The 21,375-nt window shown below is 42.3% G+C and overlaps 1 protein-coding gene across 5 annotated transcripts in view; it reads right to left on the bottom strand.

The window, feature by feature from the left end:
- Positions 1 to 6,154: 6,154 nt before the first annotated feature.
- The window catches only part of JADE1 (jade family PHD finger 1), a 57,495-nt gene continuing 42,274 nt past the window's right edge, over positions 6,155 to 21,375 (bottom strand). For all 5 annotated transcript variants that reach the window (XM_058550056.1, XM_058550057.1, XM_058550059.1 and 2 more), the window contains 3 exons: positions 18,980 to 19,501; positions 13,423 to 13,540; positions 6,155 to 9,964 (listed from right to left, as the gene is read on the bottom strand). In XM_058550056.1, coding sequence (XP_058406039.1) covers positions 9,057 to 9,964; positions 13,423 to 13,540; positions 18,980 to 19,501 — 1,548 coding nt within the window. In that variant the 3' untranslated portion in view covers positions 6,155 to 9,056. The remainder of the gene's footprint in view (positions 9,965 to 13,422; positions 13,541 to 18,979; positions 19,502 to 21,375) is intronic.

The following is a 21,375-nucleotide window of genomic DNA, read 5'->3' as shown; positions in this document are numbered from 1 at the left end:
AAGTATACTGGAATGTAAACAAATGAGAATAACATTACAGAGAGAACTTTGAATCTTCTCTAGTTTATTTCTTTTTAAATACACATTCTTCACTACTTTATTTTTAGTAATAAATTACTCCTGTTATTGGGCACAGCTGTTGAAATTCACTGCAGGGGGTGGGGCAGCTTACTCTCCCTTGAGATAGCCCAATCCACTTTCCAACAGCTTTGACCACTAGAAAGGTCTTCCTTACACTGAACTGAAATGTGTCCCCCTGCCTTAGTTCTACCTTATGCAACAGAGTAAGTCTAAACCATCTTCCACATGGCAGGTCTTCAGCCTTTTGAGAATGAAAATAATTATCATGTTCTCCCTGCACTTAGTAAACATCTCCATTTCCTCAGACGACTTGGTTTTGAGTCCTTGCGCCAACCAATTACTGGTCTCTGAAAGCACTCCAATTTGCATATATCCTTTTTCACTCATTCAATAAATATTTATTGAGCACCTACTTTACACTAGGTGTGCTTGGGATGCTTCAGTCTTGTACCCAGAACCAAACATATATTCAAGGTAAAGTGGTACCTGCCTAAGTGTAGGGGGACAACATAGAATCTCCAGGAGATGGCTATTGCTTCAAACTACATACCCTTCCCCTTCCTTCCACCCCAAGAAGAGTCTGACATATTCTCTTAGGGAAGTGTGTTTTGAGAATCATTGTATTTAGTGATTCATGAAAATGTACATATAATTTCTCATTAGTATTTAGGATGAGAAAAAAAAAAGAATTACTGTTCTAAGTCTACACTTCCATTAATGCAGCTTAAAATCATGTTAGCTTTTTTGGAAGTTGAATCACACTGTTGGACAGATATTGAGCATATTATTGACTAAAATCATAAGTCTTTTCCAAAGGTTTTGTTGCTTAGCCAAATCTTTGCCCCAGAAGCCAGACTGACTGGTCATTTATGCCTTTTAAATTTCGTTATGTTATTACAGCATGCTGAGGTCATTGTAGCTCCTAATTCTGTCATCCAATTTGTTACCTTTAAGCATGGGGATCGTGTCTGTTTTATTTTGATTTACTGCTATATTTCTTGCACCAATGACAATTTTTTCTTTACAGTGAATACCATCTACGGATTTTATAAACATGCCACCCATATTTTCATGAAAATCATTGAAAAAGCGAGAACTAGACAGATCTGAGTGCAATCAGTCTCTTAGAGCATACCAACCACCAGCTCCGTAATGGGTAACTAATTGGGACCCAGGAGGCGTGGTCATTCAGCCCATTTTTTAATCTGGCCCGTATTGTTGCTTCTAGACTACCATAGAAACATCAAAAAAGACCCAGCCTTCTGCCTAGCAAAAGTTCACTTGTGGGGCCACCCGGTGGCATAGTGGTTAAGTTCACAGGCTCCGCTTCGGCGGTCCAGGGTTCGCAGGTTCAGATCCCGGGCGTGGACCTACACACTGCTTATTCAGCCATGCTGCAGCAGGTGTCCCACATATAAAGTAGAGGAAGGTGGGCACGGATGTTAGCCCAGGGCCAATCTTCCTCAGCAAAAATAGGAGGATTGGCAACAGATGTTAGCTCAGGGCTAATCTTCCTCACCAAAAAAAAAAAAAAAGTTCACTTATGCCAGCCACAAACGTCATACTTCCCAGACCTGTAGTGTAGTAATCCTGTCCAAGAAGAAAATTGTTAGTCAGATGGATTTCTTCTTAGTAAATCCATGTAGCATCCTAGTAATCACTGCTTGTTTCTTTTATGTTTATTTAAAACCCTTTAAGTCCTTTAATATGGCATCATGGAAATTCTCGTTCAGTATTTTCATCTTTTTTTCGAAGAATAAAAAAGGCATCAGAGCATAATATGATGTATAAGGAAATCTGGTAGCACTTAGATCTGTGAAGATTAAAAACATGAGACTAGCATTTCCTTTTGTATAAACTATACTCTAGGGGATAAAAGAGAATGAGAGAAGTTATAATCACATTTCTACAAATGACCAAAAGAATCCGTTGGAGAATCTTTCCCTGGATCTACAATAAAAGTGCTGATCTGTATTGATAATGTCTATTTATTGAGCACCTATTATATGCAAGGCATTGTACTAGTTTTCACATTTATTATCTCATATAATCCAACAACCCTGCTAGGTAGGTATCATCATCCCCTTTTCAAAGATATAAGGTATTATGAAAGTTAAACAACTTGCCCAGGGTCGCATAGTTGGCAGGTGGCACTGCAGGCTTTCAGACCAGGTCTGCCCAACACCAGATTCCTTCCGCTGTGCAACACTGCGTCTTTAGAGTTTGCAGAATCCATGCTCGGGACAGCTCTCCCATTTGCTGACAGTGCGTCACCTTCGCAGGTTCTCTGAGTGCCTGGGCTGTCAGTCATCTGGGTCAGGGGGCTTGAACTCACTGTAAGCAGCTGGATGCTCCCGGACAAGAGCTTCGCACATCCTAGACTTCAGGTAACTCTTACCAGCGTCCATTCTGTCCTTTTCAATTCAAGGACTCGTGTTCTTGATGAAAATACAGACACAAAAGAGGATTCGAAAAATTCTTCCACTTTTTCATTCTTCAACCTTATTATATAACAAGTCTGAGCTGGGAGTCTTTTTTTTTTCCCTTGTCTTTTCTGACTTTGATTCTACCCCAAAAAACCATTTTGGTTGTCAAATTATATGCATTACGTAGAAGACTTCCTAGGAAAAGCATCTTCATATCTAGTGGAATTTGGTAATTTTTTTCAAACTTTAAAAAGAAACTAGCCATAACCTAAAAAGCCAACTAACTTCAGTGGAAAATAGGTATAGATGTAAGCAAAGAAAGTTATAATAATTAGTGAGTTACCTCCTTTGAAGGTTTCCAGATTAATGGGTGGTGACAATTTCACCCCCCAAAAATCATATCTCCCAAAAAATTATAAACATATGTTAAATTGTGTTTAGCCATTGTAAAGTGGTCGATAGAAGATTGTGCCAACATAAGCATAATTGTAAAGCACGGTGTTTGAAGGTATTTATGCACTTTGAGTGCTTGGGACTAGTTGAGGCAAAGATGTAATCACAAGCATTTGATACAAAAAAGAGACGCTCAGAGAATTCAAACAGTAAAGATGGAACAGAGCCAAAACGAGCGAGAAGAGGAGGAAAGCGCCCTTTGAGGCTGCTACGTGGGGGCGGGAAACACCAGAGGAAAAGATTTGCTTCATGAAGAAATTGTTTCACACTGGTAATAATCCTGAAATTAGAACCATCAGCCAGATTAGTGAGTAAAATAACCATAATTAACCCATAATTATAAATGTACTATTTAAAACTCAGCCCCGTATAAGCTGAGTAGTGGTGAGAATGTCAGGATACGTTTAGTGATATGTTAGGAATGACAGTACACGTTATTTTTTTCTTTTATCTTTACTACTTAATTTGGCATTGCTTGACTTGTTTGTAAAAACTAACCAGATTTATTATACTTTATATCACAAAAATACTGATTTGAAGGTTTTGCATAGCATCAATTTAAAATCTTAAGACATTAGTCCTAATTCCAAATTCATCATCAAGAAACTATGTGATTTTAAATAATTCTCTTTAACTTTCCAAGCAATGTGTCAGGATATAGAGAGAATTAGTTATCCTTTGAGTTCTCGATAGCAGTGTCATTTTCTTTGATCATATATGCATCTGTTTGATCTGTAAATATGTGTATGTGTGTGTTACATAAACGTAAGCGACACTAAATTAACTAATTCCATTCTCACTAGAAGAAAGCGAGGCCTAACTGACCACAAGCTGGCCTTCTTGCTCGTTATCCATTAGGTTATGTTCATAGTCGTTCAACCAGTATATTAGCATAATATTCTAAGCCAGGATTATTAGCTTTACTTTATAGAAATTCATTGAACTAAAGTTCACATGTATAATCCTCATACTCAAAAACACGTGAACTGCTGAGTGTGAACTATTTTTATGTCCTGAGAGGCAGTATTGCTCAGTCACAGCCTGGCTGGGATTGACTCCCAGCTCTGCCACCTACTGACCTTAACAAATTACTCAGTTTCTGTGCCTTAGTTTCCTCACCTGCAAATTAGGTAACATAGTGCCTACCTCACATGTTGTGAGGATTAAACAAATATGTATAAAATACGGATCAGTGCCTGCCATTTGATAAGCCCTTTGTAATTATCTGCAAAAGTCTGGAGGGTCCCCTGAAGGCTGTGTGGAATGATAACTTCAGTTTTTATTGCAGAAGTTATCAGTATGGAGATGATAGCGTTGGCAAGGTTGCAGCTAACTGGGGGGAGAAGGGATTAATTTCAGCAAGACTTGAGTCAAGGCAACCAGATAAGAGGCTGCTGCAATAATCCAGGCAAGAAATGGTGAGGCTTGAACTATATGGCAAGTGGTAGTGGGATTAAGAGACGTGAAAAATACTGAAGAGATATCAAGTACAATACATAGACCTAGGTCACCATTTGTCAGTGGGAGTTGAAGAAAGGATCACAAAGGACTCCCGGTTTTCAGGCTTGGATGACATTCTCTAAGGCAGGATATAGAAAAGGATGGGTAAGTGCCTGCATGCATCCAAGAGGAAATGCCCAATAGCAGTCCATCAGAACTCAGGAAAAGCCAGATACCAAACTCAGCAGCACAGGGGATGGTTGCAGTCAAGGAAGTAGATGAGGGAACATACTTGCTTTTATCCTCTTTTTCAATGCCAGGCAATCAAAGCTCTGCTATTCTACCCCAGACTAGAACACATCATCTAATGCAGTTCTGAGCATTAAAGGGAAATCATATTGACGATTTCAACCTTGAAGTTAATTGCGAAGTTTGCTGCAGATGGCTAATGTTTCAAAGGTAGAAACTGTTTTCTAAGTGATCTGGGTAAAAAACATGAACACGAGTCCCTGGTGCCACATTTCCCATCACATATTGAGAATTGCCAACCATAGGCCTTTCCTTTGGCTCCTGGGGTCTTAATTTCCCTAGGGAACTATTGTGGTTATTCAACTTTAAGACCTTGTAGGAACAATCAGTTATTTCTCTCTGGGGCCTTAGAGCAAGCAATATGGAAGTAAATAGTCACTAAGGAGGAACAAGGAGAAATAAACAAGCTTTTAGCCAAATGTATGAACAATTCGTGCAAAAAAAAAAAAAAACGCTGGCCAAATTTTTACAAACATTATAAATTAGGGACAGTCCCACTACCCTGTTGTGGCTCCTGTTCATCGTAATCTACGTGAGAATGCATAACCCATGCCAGTTTTGCTGTTCCCAGCACAAGGAAAGGTGCATTTCATGATATGCTAATTTCTCCAAGTGCTGGGTGAATGAAGACTGTTTCAGGCAGGGAGAACACCAAAGGAGAAATTACAACTAGGGCCTAGGCCAGTTCTGCCTATGCCTAATGCTAGGATCTCAGACATGTCTTCTTTGTAGAATGCAGGTAATAGCTCTTTGCCCTACTGTTCCAGAATTGTGATTAAAGGAACATACTTAATGAAACTGTCTTTTGAAAAATTATTTTTTTAAAGATCCTTATAAATACAATCTTCCTGTCATTCAGGAATAACATTTTCTGCCTCAGAAGGCTCATCAGTCAACATCATGTTGGAGAAATCAATGTCTTGTTCCTAATCACAAAAATAATAGCCTACCATTTACTAACTGCCTCCTACATGCTTTAGATGTGATGCTTTCTGAACTTGCTTTAAATAGCAGAGCCACCCCAGAAAGATAGTGCATGTTATCCTCTCTTTATAGAAGGGAAAAATGAGGCTTATAAAGGTTAGGTGACTTGGCAAGGTCCCATGGCTGGTAAACTATAGTTCAGCCTTTAAACCCAGGTCTCTCTGATCCTAAAGTTTAAGTTGCTTCAACAACTGGTTGTTTTCAGATCTAAAATTGTATTCTGGAAACAACTCCAGGTGGGGAAGACAAAACTCAAACCATTATCATTTTTCAGTGTCTCACCATCAGAGTTGAGACAGAAAACAGCCCAGTGAATCTGTGCTCTTCACAGTCTTATGTTCCCAACATTTCTCACTCCTGATCTGAACTGTGAGACAGTCAACATACACTGGTTCAGGACTGCTAAGTCCTATACATCTTTAAATATTTAGAAAAAGCAGATTTCAAAAGACACTTAAAAATGTATTGCAAAATGTACAGCATTTATTCACATACAGACAAAAAGGCACAAATTCTACTAAATAGTTCAACAAAAAAATACAGCTGTCCTCAACTAGTTTTATAAATACTTTCAAAAAGGGGATAGAAATAAATACAGGATTGGGCCATGTAATATAAAATAGTCATCTCTACATATACTTTGTTTAATTTCTGATTTTGAACTCTTCATGCACCTTTTTTTTCTCAATTTTAGCTGAATGGACACCAAGCTAGGCACATAGTGAAAAATCCTCTGTACAAGGTTACAAATGTAATGACAAGTTTGTCCATTTCAAAATAATTAAGATTTGTACACAACACATATAACCCTTCATTTAGATTTTGTGTTTATAACCTAACAAATGACATTCCAGGCAACTTTACAAAAGTTTTACTAGCCTACCTTTTGACATAATACATTGATCATAATCAAAGATATTTCTTGGTCAGGATGCACAAGGAAAGATAAAGCTTAAAAAAAAGAAAGAAAGAAAAGAAGAGCAAATGGTTCCACACTAACCGAGTGCAAGTGGGAAGGTCGGGTGGGCTGCTGCTTAGGGCCACCTCACACAGAGTTCCCAGGAGGACACGGAACTAACTTACAAAGCTATCATTACACTGTCAGAGAAACCGTGCTCTATACCATTTGCATCTCAAAGCAGGAATAAAAAGTGTGGGTTTTTTATTTTTGTGTGGGTTTTTTTTTTATTTTTTTGTTTTGTTTTGTTTTGGTTTTTGGTTCAGCATAACTTGGAACGTTTGAAAGCTTTTCAACCTAAATGTGGGGAAAAAACAGGTAAGGCATTATTTTTGCACAAAACTAGCATTCCTAATAGTGCAAATGAATCTGGTACCTCTTAAAATGGTGAGAGGTCATACACTTACTAGAATTTAGATTTTTCTTTCTATGGCTTGACAAATTATCCCTCTATATATTCTCTCAGAGCTGTTGCTGCAGTCAAAAGATAACTATAGATAGAGTCCACTTTCTTCTGTATCCAGCAAAAGGTTTTTGTTCATATGCAAAATATCTGATTTTTAAATTATGCTATTCGTGAATGTACAAATTGGATTCATAAGAAACTTCTAATATCTGTAGCAACAGCTTATCTGGACAGCAGTCTTTCAAAATGAGCCCCATAGCTCAAAAATAGTCAATCTACAAACCTGGGTCATTCTTTCCCCTCCCCTGAATTAGCTACTAAAATGTATTTGAAAAGTTAAGACTTGGTTTGAAAATGTCATACATACAATGGGGATGCATCAGATCTACTATTTGATCATCTGATAAAACTTGCATAGCAAGATGGAATTCAATAAGCCTTTTTTTTGTTGACAATCATCTGGAAGACTTGGAAGTTAACTACAGAACTCAAAGCATTATTCATTAAGTATCAGAATGTCCCTGCCACATGGAAACAGATGTATAAATGAATCAGGAATCTGAATACTGATATTAACAAACTAAGGGGTAATTTGGGGGAAGCTGGGCTTGTTCCAAGTGCCCATAATTCTAAATCTCATTGCTATTTAAACTTTCTTTCTCTTAGTTTGATTCACAACTACATTGAATTCCAAAGAAAATTAACAGGACCTTAACACTATCCACTGTCTTAATACATACGCACTACAGTGAGTGCAAAAAAGAACATTGTACTCAAATTTAATGCTAAATTTATTATTGCTGATAACTTACTAGTTATTGCCATTTGCAATTAGAAAGTCCAAGTTACGAATTAGAGCTTAAAACTCTGACTCCAGAAAACCTATTATACTTCAATCTCTTTCCTCTATAACCTTGGTCAATGGTAAGAGGTTATATCGCAACTTATTGCCTTTCTATTGTTTTTAGAATATAACCTATTTCACTTTTTTTCCTTTTTTTTTTTTTTCCTTTTTCTTAAGGAATCCGTTCATGTTGGAAGCCCGGATTCCCCAACATTTGCACTAGTGGTTGGCTCTGGGAAGTATGAGTCACCAGAGTCTGGAAGTTCATCGATTGAACTTGAATAGCCATTGTCTTGTTGGAAGCCAGATGGCCAGGTATGGCCAATGGCCAGGGAAATCCCAAGCTGGCCCAAAAGGCAGTGGTAAGGTTAGGGAAGAGGAAGGTCAAGAGAACTGGTAGAAACGAGACCTCAACTGCCTTTCTCATAGACAGAACTTTCCAATGGCTTCACTCTCCACCAGTCCTATACCCACAACACATTCAAGGGCTTCAGGCAGCAGGATCTTGCTACATTTACCCTAAATCTCCAAGCTGCAGCAGCTCTACCCTGTCCCTTCAGATCTTCCAGTAATGACCTTTTTTAAATTCTCTCTTCCCCATCTGCTATATTTACACATGAATTCCCTTAAGTTACTGAAGCTTCAGAGCTACTGCCTGTATACTATAATGCAAAAAATACAGCCTTGTGGGCCAAAGTATAAATATGATTTCAAGATCTATCACAGTCCTAGAAAGTAAGTTTTATGGGCTATTAAATGGTACATGAGGGTCTCTCAAGGACCATATCTGATTCCATATATTCAGGTAACCAAGAGTTTGTGCTTTGGGAAGAATACAGAGGGCAATAAAAACTCATGAGGCTTATTTAAGCCCTGCCCTCTTTAAAAACTTATTTCATTCTTATTTTAGTGTTTAATTCAGCCTCTAGAGTCTTAGCAGTGTCTTACAGTTACAATCTACTCTTGTGTTTCCTCAATAAGTTGCAAATAACACACAATTCTCACAACAATGATTTACAAATGACTGAAAAAAAATTCAATCTGAATTGCAAGTAAATGTGTTTGTGTAGCTCAGGAGTGATGGGTTTCTGCTTGTCCCTCATGTCTAGCAACTCAGTGACAAGCCCGCAGTGCTCCCACACCATCTCTGTTTCATCAAGAGGCCAAAATGCTTCTCCTGATAATGTCTGTCCTCCTGTTGATAGTGCTGCTGGCATGTATACATTTCTTTTCCGATGCCTCACTCTCTGAGTCACTCATTTCCACATCAGGGACATACCCGTCATTCTCATTGTCAGATTTTAATTTGCTTTTTGCCCTTTCCTTGGCTGGAACTCGGCCTAAGCCCAGATAGGGATAGTCTGAGTGCTGGTGGCAGGCCCCCTCGGCCTCTCCCTGCTGCTGCCGTTCCCCCTTCTTTGGAATCCGGAATCCTCCCCAGTTTTTCACGGGGCTGGCAGGAGTTGTAGGCACTTTGACTGCAGGCTGGGTACAGTTCACTTTGACGAGGGAGCCGTTGCACTTGGGCACCGTCTCCTTCCGTGTGCCGGGTGCTGACGGCCCCACTCCAGGGGAGGTGGCAGCTCGTGTGCTGTCCAGATGCCTCTGGGGCACGTCTGTGGACCTGAGAGGCTTGTGACTCTGTTTAAAAGGTCTGTCCTTTAAGTCTCCCTTACTGAGATCACAATGAAGACGATGGTCTCTCCTGTTCCCATGGTCTGGCATCACCACACCATTTTTCTGTTGTGATGAGATGAGACGTGCTTCCGCAAAGGTCTTTTCAAAACTCAAAAAGCTCTCTGGGACCACCATCCCCTCCCTTCTCCCACACAGGTCTGGCTGCTTCAGCAGGCCTTTGCCTTCACTCCCAGCACTATTCTGTAGCGGATCTCGCTTATGGGGCTTTTTCAGCGAATGAACCAAGGAAGTACCCATTTGCTTCCTGAAGAACGCAGAATGCCACTTCAAGTCCTCTATCTTGGGAGCATCAGGGCCCACAGAAGGACTGTTAAACAAAAGCATGTTTTCCAGTGAGGAGGAGGAGCAGGAAGAAGAAGGCACACCTATGAACATAAAACCACAAATAAAGAAAAATTACAGCAGAAGCAAATCCAAAAGAATAAAACTCTAGACCCTTAGCATGGCCCTATTAATGCAAACTTACACCCAACAGTACAACATACCACCACCCGGTGTGTATGTGCATTCAATCTGCATACTCAACTCAATATGCTATATTTTCTGAAACAGCTGACGTTCATGTAATTTTTCATGAAACATCTTTTCAAGGGATACATTTTCCTTCCAACAAAATAACTGATCTGATTTTCAAAGGGGAATCCTTGCAGAATCCTCCTGACGGTCAAGCACCGCCTCCCCCTCCATGTGGTTACAGAGCAGCACCGGCACCATGTGCTACATCAGCGCCAGGCACCTGCTCCCCGAGACGGGGCACAAGGGCAGGGGCCGGGGCTTTCAAGCTTCTGTCTCTGAGTATCTATACCCTCGCAGGGCTATGATGAGGATAAATACATGTAAATATGTGAAATGAATAAAGGAAGTTGTTTAAAATCATTCTTGACACATAGTAAATGTTTAAAAAAAATGTTTACTATTATACGTAAAACCCATTTGTGAAATTAAACTGAACTGTCATCCAACATGAGGATAAATTAAATTGGTGTATTTCAACCATTTTTGATGCAAATCACAGAGCTAAATTTTACAATGTAACCTAGTAGAAGCTCACTTTTCATGGAATCAAATTAGCCTTTGTCATCTGATCTACACCCTGACCATTTTCTGTTCTATTTCACTTGTTTTAATGCTGGTGATGACCTACTGAATTCATCTCACAACCCACTAATAAATGGTAACCCTCAGTTTGAAAAACACTGGGTGAATTCATAACATAGTGGAGTTCATCAGAAGGACCACATTTCTTCAAGAGCCTCCAGAGCATCTACAAGGGCAGTTTTAATGACTTCTGTCTCCCATAAGGTATGAACCACCAGGAAAACAAGGCTCCACCTCTGAATACCAGGCAGGAGCCCATGAGAACCTCCTGCTGCGCAGACTCGGACACCGTGCGTAAACAGGACAGAGCTAGCGACCCTAAACGTAGAACTGTCGTGACCACAGGGGAGAGTGTTTTACAGTCTGCTGGTTTGAAAATGCCTGCTTTTTCAAGAATCAAACATTAGGGTCAAGCTTCCTGCTACACTTATATTTCTCAATCACCTACTGTGGGAAAACAGAAAGGGAAGGGGAACTGACATTTTCTGAACTCTGATTTCTATCTACTAGACTTGGGATCCATGTCTATGAAGAGCCTCCGACTCATGGTCTCCTGTAAGCACTGTCTCCATAGAGGACGCCCTCCTCCAGCAGAATGGCCCTACCCATTCTCAGAATCACACAGCAGAGTTTAAACCAGGAACCCTGAATGACACGTCTAAGTCACAGCCATCTGCTCTGCGTCACTTGGAATCATCTGTCTTACAAGGCAGCACATTGACTTGAGGCATGAGTAAGAACACAACTGAAAGCCTAAAACCGGAAAAAAATAAAAAAGAAAGGCATCCTAAAGGGTTTCCACTTCATTCCCTGTGGCATCCCACAGGAAGATTAATGTTGCTTTCAACCGATCAGACCTAGTATGGTTCATATCTCAGAGGGAAGGCAGGATTTGTTTTCCTTTTCTGGAATAGCAGTAGGACTTCTGAATGTAGATCTACATTACAGCTCTGTTACACAAAACACTTTCTAACCTTGTTAAGAATCTCACTTACCCATGTAAAAACCTCAGCCGTGAAATGCAAAAAGCTGCCTGTAATATCCATGAAAAATGACTCTTAAGTGAAATCAGATGAAAATGCTCTTTACAGCTTATTTTTATAAGTAATCACTCATTACATAACGACTTAGCAAGAGCACAGAAAGCCCTCCAATGGCAAAACTCCACAGGCACAACTGCATCAATGATCGCAGGCAACAGCGGCTCGACCTCTGCTGGCTGCAGGCTGGGTGAGCTGCACCAGACAGCCTTCCGTGTGGCTGTTTACATGGGGACACGAAGGCAAGTGACAAAATAGGTCCCGTTTATTTGCAGTCAGGGAGGAATAATGAGACAGAAGTTCGCTTTAAAGAATCTGCATCCCGCTGCTTTTACGTATGACGCCCTACTTAGAAGAAACGATTGAAAAAGTTTTACAACTAATCTCTAGACTCTAGCTAATGATGTAAGCTTGACACATCTGGAAAATATTTACTCTTGGGAAGAAAATATCTAGGATAATATTATTAGTAAGTTAATGCCATTAAAACTATGTAACACTTCAAGAATATCATTTAAAACTCCCTAAGCTTTTTTCTCTTTGTTCAGCTGACAAATTTACCTCTAGTCACATAAATCTGGTTAGTTTTAAGTAAAAGAGAATTTGGATTTCAACATAATAGGTTACAACAATTTCTTTCTTGTTTCTGTGTGTCATAATAATCTACAGAGACAAAAAGCCACAAAAGCAGAAAAATAAAAAGAGGGAGCCGACTGTGACTCGCTACAACCACGCAGTGCAAATGCTGCTGCTGTAACTTTGAAGGGCGGACCAGGGCAGCAGAGACGAGCTCACCCGAGACCTACCTGCTCCATGGGTCATGATTCCGCCTGATCCAGACTCAACACATCTCCTTCTCTGAAGTCCTTATAAAACCTGCTTTCCAGGCTTGTGGTCACAGAATGTCAGTGCTAAAAGGCACTCCAGAGCTCAGGATTCCGCACCAAACCCCTTTTACAGATCCACAGAGTCCCAGAGAAGTCACACAACTTGCCCAACTGTGCAGTTGATCTCCAACTAACAGACGTGTTCTCCAGAGTGGAGGAAGCATACAGCTGTTTTCTTTTCCTCTTTGCTTAGCCCAGAGCCATGTCAAATATAAGGTACTAAATAAATAAGTACTTTGTGCGGAATCTCAAAAATATTCAAAACTCCACCTATACCACAGAAGTCCACTGTGAATGTTATCTAAACATGGACATGTGTCTTAAGCACAGTCTTAAGTTATATTTACCCTATGTTACAGGTAGGTCCAAAGACTAGATAATCTATAAATCTTTTTAGGTATCTCCATGATACTGTACATGTATCAGTGCTTTGCAATACATAAGTTACTGTTTCATTTGAGTCTCACAACAGTTCCCTGGAGGCAGCTTGAGACCTGATCCTCATGTTATATCCAAGGAAATGGAGGAGACTCAGAAAACTCATGACTTGCTCGTGTTTGGCCTGTGAGGATATAAGATTCGACCCCTATTTTGAAGCCAAATTCATAGCCCTTTCCCCTGTACCACGATGCCTCAAATGCCTAAAGATTTTCTTTAGATATGAAAGTCTGTGCTTCTTAGATTCTTCTATAGGATAGATAAAAGAAATTTAAAGAAACTATTGTTTTTTCCTTAACAGAGTGTTAAGGCTTACAAACCCCTGCTCTATCGTTTAACCTACGAGGGCTTAATGCATACCTGAAACTCTTTCTTGCTCCAAAAGCTTAGTGTAAAGATTGAATATCTGTTCCTGGACTTTGCACACAGATCGTTTAATCTTTTCCCTGCGGGTCACCATGTAAGTGAGGTTCCGAACCTAGAATATAGAGAATAAAGATTCTAAGTAAGCAATACATTAGAACAGTACTTTGATGCTTTTTTTCTTTATCTAAGAGAAATTTGTTCTACTAGGGCCTTGACTGACATTTGAAATCAAAATATACTTTCAACATTTTATCTAATCTCTAATCTCCTTTTGGGCTGAAGGATTCCACATATAGCCCTCAATGTAGGAGCCACAACACAGAAGAGAGACTGTAGGAGGAACACCTACAGGACTTGGACAAAAGCCCTGCCTCCTCCACACACCCAGCCGCGGGCTCATCCCTGCCAAGAGAAGACAGCTGGTGTCCAAGTCCAGACTTGCCACAGGATGCCGCTGATCTCCCCTCACTATCTTCTTCCCAGGAATTCCACTGTCAAAGGCTTCAGAGCAGTTCCGAAGCCACCTCTGCTCACTTTATCAAGCATCTTCTGAAGACTGAACTAGGTAAGCACAGAGTCAAGGACCGTCAGAGGAGCCGCCCCTCCAAAATGTCCCTGCACAGGGCCCACTAGAAGACCAAGCAGTCACCAAGAATCCATGTAAGGTTCTTGTGTCAACTGGACACTGAACTTGCTGAAATGCCTGCAGCTGACAGGTAGCTCAAGTGTCCTGTAGAATGTGAAGGCCTGGGAAACATCCTTCCTGCTTTGCCATTGATTTGCTAGGTCAACATCTTAAGTCCAGCTCTGTCTCTCCACCCGAAACACTGAAGCTGCCCTCTTCCCACTTCAGTTGTAAGTAACTGAAAAGACCCAAGTGCGAGAGCTCCACTTTGCACGGATGTGCAACCACTGGGGAACAACACGCATACGCTCACTAACCAATACTATCACCACTTAAACTCATTCCCCATTTTTAAAGCCACCTGTGATCAGTCAATACAGAAACAAAATGTAATGACTTAGTCAATAAACCCCCTTAAATCCTTCAGTCCTAAAGCCTACTGTAAACCTGACTAGATTACATGAAAACACAAATGTCAAATGCAACACACCAGATATACAATTAAACCCTTCTTCGGGAGGACGTGGACAATTCCTCCCCAGTAAGCCCAGGGGCAGGAGTGAAGAGTGACCACGTGTTCCCCATCAGCTCCTGTGTCAAAGGCACCGACTCCATCTCCTAAGAGCCACGTCTTCCTTATCTTGGGAAATCCCTTCCCCTGCCACTTTCCTTGAAATGGAAGGTCAAAGGTCATTAACCTTTTCTTTTGGCAGTGAGGATGGCAATAAGCCATACGCAGAAGGCTGCACTTGGGCTTATGTACAGACACCTCCCCTAAGGTCTTTAGTCCTTTCAGAACCCTAACAGTTACAGCTGTTCTTCCCCTAGTTGTGTTCCAGGCAGTCCTGTTTGCAAGAGGACGTGGGGCATTAAGAGGAACAAGTTGGCTGACTCTCACATTTTCATCATGGTGTAATTTCCTGGCCTAAGGCAGGAATGCCAAGTCAGGCTTCTCCTGAGCCTAACTGATTCACTATTGATTTAGGATCTTCCTAACACTTCTCTTTTTGATTAAAAAAAAAAATCATCTTAAAAATAAAGAGAAGAAAACCACTCTCCCTGTCTCAAAATAAATATTATTTTGGTGTCATTCATCCTGGTTAAAACACATTCTTTCTGACAGCCTCACACCCCTAGGAAGTAGGTGTCCTTTACAAAAATCCTGACCAATTTGGGGACGGAGGTGGCTAACAGGCTATTCTCTTAGATAAATATTGTTCCACCCAGGGGAGATTAAGAGTTGAGGCTCAAAAAGAGGAAGGGACCAAACCTAGATCCTTATCACAGATTCAGAACTTTTGGAAAAACAAACACAGAACAGTTTTTACATTAAGACAGGGAATACAACTTCTGGAAATAGGAACTGGAAACAAATCCTCTGACATTCTAAGAGTAGACAGGTTACTCTCCTGTTCAAGTTAGATGTACAACAGAGACAGTTACATCTCTCTTACTTGATAAACTTATCCATAGAAATAGAAAATAGGGAAGCCAGAGAACGTGAACTTTGTATATTATTCAAATTTAATTTTGGTAGCTTCAACCACTTTCTCTGCAAATGCTTCACCCTGGCTAAGTGGGAAAATCCCACTTCTATTCACCATGATCTCTGATGAGGAATATTAGACTATAACCTCAAAAAGCAAAGGTCAGGGTTAATTCTCAATTGAAAAAAATCAACCCTGAATACCCCAAGCCTGGCTGACCACATTTAATAGTGAGCACCCTAAACCTTACCTCCCTCACACACAAAACACTCCTCACAGGACACCTTCCACCAGCAGCCCCTGTATGTAGAGCTGAACTGAGGGTCTCTCCTCAAAACATACCCTGCTTGGCCCTTCCTGTGCCCAACTAGACCCAACTTGTTCTTCACCTTCTCCCAAGTGCCAGCGAGGTGGCACCCACAACCACCCACTCTTGAGTGCACTCTTGCTTCCCCCAAAAGTAGTGGTTCTCAAACAGAAACATGTGGGGGCCCTAAAACATAGAATGCTGGCCCCCACTCCCAGAGTTTCTGGAGTCAGAGGTGGGGTCCAAAAATTTGCATTTCTGTTAAGTTTCCAGGTAATGTGGTCCCCAATGGGGACCACACTTTGAGAACCACTGTTTTAGGAGTCCAAGAACGGCTTCAAGGGGTTTTCTTGAATCCCAAACACTGCTTGCAACACTAAAGCTTAACATGCCTTTTGTTCAGGGACAACCGTAGCCTCTATCAGATTTTCAAAGGTGACCATTCCACTGAGTGTTGTAGGACAGTCGCCCAGGACCTGGCCCCTTTCGATGCCCTAGCCAGAAGTGCAGAGGTGGCATGTCTTCATCTGAGCAAGTACTCATTTGCTGAACTCATCTTCACTGCATCTTTTAGAAGATAATGTTTAGGGGAAAGGAATCCCACCAGAGAGTGAAGTGGCCTTGGACACCTGACATGGCCACCCGTCACACATCAGCAATCGCATCTTCAGGTTCCCAAACCCTCCTGAATCCATTCCTGTCCTCTAACTTGCTGATCCAGAACTGGTGGTACCGAGGTGTGCAAAATGCCCCAAGATGTGTATTTGCAGGAAAGAGCAGTTACCATTGTCATTCATCAGAGTGGTTTGCATTTCTAATGAAGCTTACTCATGTGTCAGCCTAGGAATGACCACATGCCTTGATTATAGTCCCATGTAGTAAATGATTCTGCATACCTGCTGTGAACTGCTATTGCGTGAATAAGGCAGAGCTCTAACTTCCTTGAAAAACAAAGTAGTAATTTATGATTTGTTCTCATTGTCACCTCTGCCCTGACGAGCCTTTGGCCTGACTCACTTATAATTACAAATAACTGTGCAACTCTCTGGGGCACAGCAGAGATTTCAATTTTTTAAAGCCTCCAACATCACAGGCCTCATGGCAAATTTTGGAAAACACATCTTTCATTATAATAAACCCAATTTAAACTGACACTAAATTCCCTAAAATCTCTTAGGCTCTTTAATAAAGTAAATGTAAGTAATGCCACACACACACACACACAAATCCTGATTTATTCCCTGTTTCTCATACATCATTGGTATCATTCTACTTAAAAAGCAACAGTGATGACTCCAAAAAAATATTTAGAATTTAATTTTAAGTGCATGTTAATCTGAGTAACTTAAGTACAGAAAAGAGTTAGTACACCACAAGCATTTTCTACACTTTTATTTTGTGGTGATTGAGACAAACACAGTCCAAACATTAGACTTCTCGTCCTCCCTCCTGAGGACTATCTGACTCCATAGCTCATGCACCCCAAGTACAGCAGTTGGCGGGTTGGGATAATGGCTTCTCACCAGGATTCCACTTTATCCTTCTGAATCCCTTTCTCATCTCTTAACAAAAATGCCACACATGCATGTGTTTGAAAAGCGAGGTCTTCTTTACACTCACCACCAGGGGGGGTATGGGAGCACGAGAGCCTCACAAACCCTCCTCCCGCTCCCACCTGGGTTCCGCCTGAATCCGGAATCTTAACCTGGTCCCGGAAGGGGCGTCATTACAAGCCAGCACTCGGTCATGGACTAAAAGGGTCTCTAATGAAATACTTCCAGTGCTCACCTCTATGCCGTCTCTAACAGGGCCATGCAGGTCTCTCTGTGAGATCTGGGTCTTTAGGTTCAATACTTTGGTTCATCCCTATTCTCTGCCTACACTCATTTCAAATCACCTATGAGTCAGATCCTCTCCCAGGCAGGTGAATCACTCCCCGCTAATAAGTTAGGTGCTTGGGGGAGATGCGTTAACTGTTTCAGGCCACTTGGGTGCCTTTCAGTGCAGGCTGCTTCAGGCTAGAAAGCCTGGCTCCCATCTCCTGCGCACTAATGAATTTAATCGTAGCCACAGTCGGGGGAATTGATGCAGAAGGTGCTCTAAGACACATCCCCAATTAGCAAACCTCAGTCAGAAACTACCTACAGGGAGCAGGAGGCCCTAGGGGGAAGACAGCCCACTCCTAATTATTCCTGTAGCAGGGAGGGAGGTCCAGACTGGACTCTAAAGGTAATGGAGAGTCGGGAAGGCACAAAGCAGCAAAGAGCTGACACAGGTGCCATGAGCCGGGGCTCTAGGCGGCCAACAGCCACGACACTCAGCAATCCAATAGTGTGATACAGTAGTGTGCTGAGCATTACTAGGAGCTCCTCAGACAGATCTGACGGCCCTGTGCACCAGGAGTCCCACCCCACACCCACACAGACACACATGGACACGGACATGCGCGCACACACACACAATCTAGGTACACAGCCTCAGTGATGACTTAGCACCTCACTGCCAGGAGCACCTTCTGTAACAGATACACATGTGTATGTGAGTCCACGCACACACCCCAGCAGCCATGGCCTGCTCCGCTCCATGACAGCACTGGGAATGCCCCTGTGAATCAGCCAAGAAACAAAGGGGGCCAGAGAGGCAGTGCTTAGCTCTCCTAAATGAGCCCATCACCAGAATCTAGTGTTTCCCCAGGTTGAAAAAGATTTTCCTACCTCTGCCCGCCCCCCTCACCATTAACTAACTTCCTTCTGATTTTCTAACGCAGTTTGTAAACAATTCTGAGCCAAGCCCTTTGTCATTTTCCTGGGGCTCAGTTCCCTCTCGCTCTAGAATGAAGGGGAAAAAAAAAAAGACACACCCCATTTGATCTTGCAGAATAACAACAAGGATTAATGGGAAAGTGTTTAAAAATAAATCATAGAGAAGCTCCCCACGCTGTGGCAGTCTTGCACATATGTACAATGAGTTTACCAGCCCATAAATATATTTAACCAACACAACCTCATGCTGCAGTATGTACAAGGGTCTGAGAGTAAATGGACTGGCTACCATTCCTTGCTCTGGGCAAGCGGTCGCCTCTGTGCAATCTTCTTCTCTAAGTCACTACAAGGTGTCAGTGTCAATCATTACCCTCTCCAGGTCCTGCCGCAGGTGAGTGAACAGCTGCAGCCTCCTAAACAAGACATCCTGCTCCCTCTTCGCTAGATTGTCCTCTTCGTCTTTCTTTGGAGTGATCAGGGGCTTGTTGAAGTTGACCTTCCTCTTCAACTTCCAGTACTGGTACAGGAAATCCACTACTTCCTCTGGCAGGCGCAGGGCCCTGGCAACGTCCAGCAGGTTGACGAAGGTGTAGAACTCATCTTCCAGCTGTTGCAGCTTCTGCTTACGGACGCTCACCCTGTGGGCCTCCTCCTGATTCTGCTCAAGGCTGGCAAAGGGCTCCAGCGTATTCCGGGGGGAACACTCGGGGGCCCCATTCTCCTGAGCAGCCCCCTCGCCGAGGCTCTCTTCCGGTTTCCTATGTGAGCTGTGCTTCGGGCAGTAGGACTTGAACTTGACTTCATCGTTCTCCGCCAAGATGGTCTTCATCTCCAGGCCCCGGTCAAAAGCACAGGTCACATGGAAGGCCGTGCGGCAGTTCTTCACAGAGCACTGGTAGGAACACACAGACAACAAAGACGATTATGAACGGCAGAGACTAAAGCCCTTGGTGCTAGGCACACACACGCACACACGTGTACACGCACAAGGAGAGCCGCACTTCAAGCGTGTGCTGGTATAGAAAAGTTTTATGTGGACTAACCCTGGCAGACCTAGTCGTGTTTTAAATAAGGTAAGGCTTGGGATTTAGGGAACTCATCAGAGGAAAGGTTTCGTAACCAAACCATAACTCTTAGAAAAGTAACTGCACCCAAACCACCTCCTAAAACAGAGACAACACACAAATGGCACATGTAGACAAAGGTGGTCTGGCACTCAGATTATACTCAAAAGAACATGTGCTCAGTATGCAGAATAGACTTTGTTTTTCCTTATAGATCTGAGCTCTTTTACTGTTTATATAAAAAGCTTGAATGGTAAGACTCTCCTCAGGAAGAATAACTACTAGTCAGAGCTTTTAAAGGACCATGAATCCTCCTGCTTACGCCCAGCCAGGAAGAGTCCTAACACAAGAAGGAAAATAGTACATTTCCTCCAAGCAGCCGCGGGCTGCTCCAGACTGAGAAGACTAAACAAAAACTCCCCAAGAGTGAAAAAGAACAGCAGACAAGGCGATTCCAGCACAGGAAAGATGGGTAAAGGTCTCCCACCCGTGAAGAAGCTTCGTCGGATGCAGAAAGGCTTCCTCGCCCAGTGGAGCTGAGCACTAACTCCTGTGTGTGCCATGCCTGGCAGTGCTACCTGCTCCCAGCGTCCTTTGGGACTGACTGCAGAACCATGAGGGACCTGCTTCCTGTGGGTCACAGAAAGGTCAACCTAGAGCCCAGGCATCACCCAGCTCTGCCTTCCCTCCTTGCTCAACACCTCCCCTCTCACTGCCTCATTACGGCTACAATTCAGTGCCTTTCATCCAGACAGCAAGCCAGGTGCCTAGCAGGAGAAAAGTGATTAACATTTTCCCCCCTGATCTTGCTGGGCGAATCCCTGGAAGGAGGTTCCTTGTGGTGACTGAAGCCAGTCCCTTAAAAGCAACATTGTATTGTGTGAGGCCAAGTGATCCCCAGGCACGCCAGGGCTGCAGAGAGCAGCAGAACCCGGTGGCTCCGGGCCAGCTGAAAAGCTTAATTAAACTCATTCAACAGACCCTGAATCGCATAACCACGAATGGCAGAGGCTTGAGTTGAGGCTTTTTCCCCCGAATCATTGCAGTATTTAAGAGGTGACTCACTGCCAGTCATGATTTCCTCCATTATTATAAAGTCTCTTTTATCCAGAAGTACAGAAAATCCAGCTCCCTTTACAGTCCCCCATTACAAACACTTAAAGCACATAAACTAACATCAATCTGTAATTTTATCTATAAATAACCTCAATTCCAAGAAATGTGTGAAACCAGCTTTAGTGGCAGAACACACACACACACACCTGGCCACTTTCATTAACACGAAGTGCTCCTCCCTGTTAGCACGCAGCCAAGTGGGAACAGATGATGGAGACACTATCTGTGTTTGGCTTAAGCTACACTTAACCCAAGCGCTCCAACCTTAAAGAGGAATGAGCTGCGGCAGAATATTTATACAGGACTTTGTAAAGGCGCCAAATGGCCTTCCTCTGGGTTTTCCTTCTCAGGTTGACTCAGCAAACAGATGTTACAGAAACGTAAACCAGAGCCTTCACAGCTGCAGACATTTCAGAGAGGAATTCTTTAATAAAATCAATCCATTCTGTGAAGATATGAAAAATCATCAACCTTCCTTGGCCTCTTCTCCTTTGAATTAATGTTCTGGGAAAAAGAGGTCAACAGCAACAAACAAGTCATTTTATCTTCTCTCTTCAAAAGAGAAACAAAGATCCCATTCGCCCAC

This window comes from Diceros bicornis, chromosome 11 (genome assembly GCF_020826845.1).
Source record: "Diceros bicornis minor isolate mBicDic1 chromosome 11, mDicBic1.mat.cur, whole genome shotgun sequence".
Taxonomy (NCBI): Eukaryota; Metazoa; Chordata; class Mammalia; order Perissodactyla; family Rhinocerotidae; genus Diceros; species Diceros bicornis.
Note: the sequence above shows the minus strand (reverse complement) of the source record. Positions and strands in the feature narration are given on the sequence as shown.